Raw genomic sequence first — 6,000 nt, 5'->3', positions numbered from 1 at the left:
TGTCATGCAGATCAGACTTCAGGCCTCCAGGACAACGACTCATCTCCCCTCACAGCACACGACCTTTCTGCCTCACTGAACCACTTAATAAGACTTTTTGTGTAAACATGATTCTTTTGGAGGTCTTATATTGTTTGTTATTCATACCTGAAATACCATAAATCTCAAATATGACTTGCATGTATTGAGACATAATCAAACAAAACCCATTATACCAGTATAAGTACCAAACAGAAGTGACGAGAAATAGGAGAATTTGGGTGGGACATGTTTTAGCCTATCACATGTTGACTTTGCCATCCAGTAGTTGTCATCTCTCCCCTCGCTCTTTCACACACTTCTTTTTTGCTTCTCTCTGCTTGTTTTTTTCCCCTTTGCTTCTCTTTTGAATTCTCAGTGGTCTTGCCATTATTCTGTGTTTGTTTAGTGTTTCTGCTCGGCTGACATACAGTTGTGGTCTGAGGCCCTATATTGGCCTGTACTAGTGAAAAATGCACAATGCTTGAAGACAGCAATGGATGGAGACATTAAACTCTGTCGTTTGGTAACGTTGCATAATTAGGAGGCTGGCCAGTGCTGTAGAGGTCAACCGCTGCTTAGAGGCAAAGGTGGCCCTTTGTTTTCCTTTTAATGAGCCACAATTATGGTTGAGTACGAGGGGCTCTTTAGTCTCAAAGCATTCTAAACTCACCCCAGTGTCAAAATCTAAAATATTACTCTGAAGTGCAGTTTGAATTTCCTTCTTACAAAAAGCGAGCTCAAATACTTGACCTCTCCTTTTCCCTTTATGAAACTTGGACCATTTTGAAGAGCATAAACTTGCCAAAGGAAAAAAAACTTTCAGACATTGTTGCTCCTTCAGCTACCATTTTTGCTGTGACAAACTCAGTTTTTTTCCATTTCCCTGAGACAGCACTTAAACCATGTCAAACTGACAGTTGCATCACATCCACAGCACACTTGAAAATAGAAACGTTAGCCTCACATTACAGGTGATTTCAGCTGCAGGAAAATGGTCATAATTTCACCCAACACAATAACCTCTTCCTCCAGCAGTACGACCAGAGACAATTTACTGAGCCATTAGGCTGCAGTAATGAAATAAACACCAGTGTGAAAAATGATTTCTATCACTCCTGTCCCCATAGAGTCTGATCTGTGTACAACAACAAACACATTTAAGCAGCTTGACATCCAATTACACTCAAGTCTGATCACACAGTCACTCTGTCAACAGTCTAGACATTTAGTCATCTCAACCCCTGTATGACACTGACTGTCTTTCACGCATGCACGTCACAATTAAAAACAAAGTGAACGGCTGATTTAAGGATGCCAGAACTGCTTAACTTTGTATTGTTATGAGCTGAACAGTAAGAAACCCCTAGAGGTTGTGTTTGGCAGACTGGATGAGTCATCATGCTTCTTTCTGCTAACTTTCTATATTTTGGCGTTCACCTTGAATAGCTCTAGGGAGTTAGTGTATTGATGTGGTAAATATTTTTTAAAAACCACATACAAAAATATGTATGACTCCAATTTAATTACCGAGCTGTGCTTGCACCAAATGTACACATGCTTGTTTACTTATTTGCTTTCTTAATTACTACTATTTGTTTCCTTTTCTGTTGTTGCATAATGCAGGAAAATCTGACCCTAAGAAATATCAGCAGACTTTTACACTGGAGGCAGCTTGTCAATCTACTCTAAACAGTCATATATTTGGAAATATTGCAAGTTCTTAAGTACATTAAGTAACTCACAGCATATCAAATCCCAAACTAAACTGAAGTCAAAATACTTATAGAGCTGGATCAATGCATCTCTCAATATTTGCTTATTCATTGATTGGTGTTTGAGTATGGGCTGTTTCTCTATGACTTATACCTCATTTTAACTGACCTAATATGTCACTGTCATTATTTTAATGTGAGTTTGAGGGATCATTATCAACAAATGAAAATCCTTGTGTTTATAAAATGCAATATCGTTTGTCTACCTCAATCCAAAAAAAAGATTTCTTTTATAAGAACAGGACATGAGTCATAAAAGGTCATAACTTTATGAGATATTTAAAAAAGGCTTGGTTGTAAAAATAATAATAATAATAATAATAATAATAATAATAATAATAAATAACAACTTAATCTAGTCTTTATTTTTTAACCACTTTTTTAACACAATACAGACTAGGCATTTCGCCATTAAGAGCCTTTAAAAACAAAAAGACAATGTTTTTGACCTACTTCTCCAAGTCTTATTTTATGCCTGTACCTGAGCAGTTTGAGAGGCGCATCTCACCTCCCTCTTGCTGACGTCACAGCAGCCAGTAGTTTGTCCTCGCGCTGCGAGAGCCAGGACTGTAGGAGATATCTGCGAGGAGGAGGAGGAGCTGTCAAAGTTTCGGAGAGAAGGAAAGAAAAGTATTTTTATTTAACGACAAAAAAGACAAGCCTACAGATTGTTCAAGTTTTTTGAGAGAGCGGAATATCGCGCGTGGCTAACATGGAATGACACCTTCTCACGCGGAGCTTGAAAAACACGATGGCAGCCTGTTTAGTGAAGTGGATCTGTCTCACCTCTGCGCTGTGTCTGGGCTGCTGTGTTCTGGCGGAAAAGAAAGGTATGTCAGACAGGGAGCTTTTACGACATGTACGTGGCTGAGTTTGGGCTCCAAAAACGCTCTTTGGCTTTCCTCTTGGTCGTCCTACATTTACATAAATCTCACAAAAATCTCAGACCGCTGAAAAAGCCGCAGAAACTTGATAGTGTGTGTGTGTGGGAGAAAAGTTTCTTAGTGCCTCTATGTTCAGTCTTTGACACATTTAAAGCTACAAATAGGCTCATGTACAGGTCATTGACCAGTAGCAATGCGGTATGGTTGTGTATAATGAATAGATTTAGATGAATAGATTAATGTTTGTGCCTCAGAAAAGTTTAGATCGATCCATTTTAGAACTCCGCAAAACCTAAGTTAAATGCACGCACATCTGCACTACATTGATAATGCTGCAACAACTGGATTTCATTGGCAGCTTTACCAAATCCATTGTCACTTCATTTAAGTTTTCCCCTCTTTTAAATTGTGTTTGATCTCATTGTTTGCCGGGGAAAAAAAGTTAGAATTTGGTCCCAAATGCCCTTACGCAGTGTTTGACCTAATTGTTGGCAAAAAATAGAAATAGCCTAAAATGAGGACATTGCTGTCACCTTGAATCACAGATCTACTCTTTTTATCTGTATCTTTGCATGAAAACAATTTTTTAAAAAAGTACCTTCCTCACTTGGTCTCCAGTTCTGAAAAGAAGTTCTATCAAATGTGACAGTATGTTGAACACTTTAATCAGTTATAAATGAGAGAATATGGAAAGAGAGAAGATGGCTAAAGAACAAGTGTTGAAGAAGTAGAGGAGCAGGTTTTTTTTAGTGGCATCAGCTTTGCTTGTTTAAGTGTTTCCTTTTAGCCTTAACGATAAAGGTCACGGAAATCTAATGCTGTAATCACATGCCAATGTTTTGACTCTTAATTCAATGCTTTCACACACTACTGTCTTTTCTTTAAATTTAAGACTTTAGATGAACATCTCACTTAAGGCCAAGACAATATTTGACATAGATTTGACTGAGAAATAAGCACCGGAAAGATCTGGTTTCTCAGTGGTTGAATTTAAAGGGTGCTCCACGTGCAGTTTGAGTGACTCAAGCCTCATTAAGGCCAGATGTCAGGGAGAGAAAGTGACCAGAAGTATCACTTTGCACCCTAATGACTTTAACTTCCTATTCTCATGAATCATCATTGTCCATCTCATTGCACTGTTGTTCTTCCTTATAAGCAGATAGGCACTGTATACACATGGCCACGCCAGCTGCACACATGTGCAAGCTGCATCTTTCCTGTCTCCTCCAACAAGTAAGAACCGGTGTTAGTTTTCAGACAATAACAAATCAAAAGTGTTTTAGAGGCAAAAAAGACACAGTCCCTAAATATAACTGAGCATCTAAACAAACAGTGCACATTTCCCTCAGCATTAAGTCTTCCACAAGGATTATAGAACTGTCATGAAAGCAGAGAAGATTAGAAAGGCGCAGCTGAAGTGATAGATGCGTTATGCAGTATCGTTTCGTATAAGTGTTGGACATTTTTTTCCAACTTCCTTTCCAAAGAAAAACGTAGGTCCACCATATGGTGCGAGAGTTTTATTTGTTGTTGTTGTCGTTTTGTTGTTGGCCAGAGGCTAGGACAGATGTTTCTATGTTGCAAACACTGTCTTTCTAGCACACAAAGTCCAAAAAGCCTGAAACACGGTTTGCATATGATGATAATTAGCGGTACATTATTTTGGCACTAAATCTTCAGGATTACAAATTCTTTAATTCAAAGGTTGTTTTCCGTCTTGACAAACACATATGTTATCATTCTTGATTAAAGAGAGATTAGCTGGAGTGTGCTTCAATGGATTATTGCCATCCTGTTTGCAGGTGGCTTATCTATTAACTCAGAATAAATCCTTCTAACAACTTTTGACTGCATGAAACTCGCTGTTATTGAAGGTGTTGTTGACAAAGAAAGTCTTACTTGAAATACTGTTACTCTCATGGCTTCCTTATAATTATACCTGGTGAATTGAACTCGTATTTGATTGTCAAAGAGATCTCAACATCTGTAGTCCTTAAATCATGACGTCAAATCCAGGCCTTACTTTTCATTATTTTCTGTTACACATGGAGCCTGTCAAGCAGCGTCTCTCCAAGAACTCTTTCTGGAAAGTTTTTGAAGCGTGATTTCTATTTATTTTATTTTTTTATATATCTGCAGCAAGCTGTCTGCTATATATTGATGATTAGCTCATGATGCATTAAGATTTGAAATTCCTTTTTTTTTTAAAGATAATGTAAATCTGATTCTGGAAATATTGCCTTTGGTCATACTTTACCACAAGATTAGTGGAAAGTTAAGTGATTTATGAACCTGTCTGTTGGGTCGCTTCCAGTCTGCCAAAATTAAGAAAACATAAATCACACGTCTTCCAGTAATTGAAAATGCTATAGTGCTACCACATATACATTATAAAAGCATCTCCAAAATCAAGTCAAAACAAAACAGTCTTGATCTTAGCTTAGTGACGATGCATTTCTCAGTTAATCCAGGGGTTTGGGAAGGGTTTAATGAGACTTAAGTTGGAGGATAATTTTCTCAGCACCCAAAGGAGCATGTAATCCTTTGACTTATTTTAAAATCACTAAACCAGGAGATACATGGTTGTGAGTGATTGACGACTTCATGAGTTGGCTCGACCTGCATGTGTTTATGATGCAAAGAGGCGAGTGGAACATCTGGTCAGCTGTTTACAGTGCTGTGCATCTCTCAAAATCAAATAATTCATCACTTTTTAATTGACAGTTCTGCCAACTCCTCCCACATACAGTGATTGTCCAATCACAGCTTAGCAACAGTAACTAGGCACAGCGGGCTTGTCAAGCCTTGGGTTTCTCCACATGTTGAAACAGTGAGGATGAGGTAAGAGGGGTTTAAAGAGTGTGGTGGGTGGTGTCTTTCTATTTTTGCTTGTACAGTAGACAAAAACAAAACAAAAGCAAAAGTGAATAGTCTGAACTGTGTGTTTATTTTTCTAACCGAAGGTACTATCTACATGTGTTGGTGACAAAAAAGGCAAATTGACTGTGCAGCCTTTCTAAAGCTGATCTATAACTTACTGCTATAGATGAGCAAACACTTTGCATCCTCGTCTTGAAAGCTATTTTCTCTCTTTATTTTAACCCTTAAAATGTCTGAAGTTCAAACATGAATTTGAAGACTTTAAATATATAGTTTAATACATATATAAAGTAACTTCCTTACCTCAAATATTCAGGCTCACTGGTTCCATTTACTCTGAAATACAATGAAGTCCAATGTGTGCTATGTGGATCATTACATTCGAGGAGATGTACTTCAGCTTTAGTCTCAGTCTTTAAGGCCTCGAGCTTGCAATCTTTTTT

At 37.9% G+C, this 6,000-nt stretch overlaps 1 protein-coding gene across 1 annotated transcript in view; it reads left to right on the top strand.

The window, feature by feature from the left end:
- The first annotated feature begins 2,300 nt into the window (after nt 1–2,300).
- Nucleotides 2,301–6,000, top strand: part of egfra (epidermal growth factor receptor a (erythroblastic leukemia viral (v-erb-b) oncogene homolog, avian)) — a 39,764-nt gene continuing 36,064 nt past the window's right edge. The window contains exon 1 of the mRNA XM_079348163.1: nt 2,301–2,623. Coding sequence (XP_079204289.1) covers nt 2,545–2,623 — 79 coding nt within the window. The 5' untranslated portion in view covers nt 2,301–2,544. The remainder of the gene's footprint in view (nt 2,624–6,000) is intronic.

This window comes from Symphodus melops, assembly GCF_947650265.1.
Source record: "Symphodus melops genome assembly, chromosome: 7".
Classification (NCBI taxonomy): domain Eukaryota; kingdom Metazoa; phylum Chordata; class Actinopteri; order Labriformes; family Labridae; genus Symphodus; species Symphodus melops.
The sequence above is the reverse complement of the archived record's forward strand: the minus strand, read 5'-3'. Positions and strand labels throughout refer to the sequence as shown.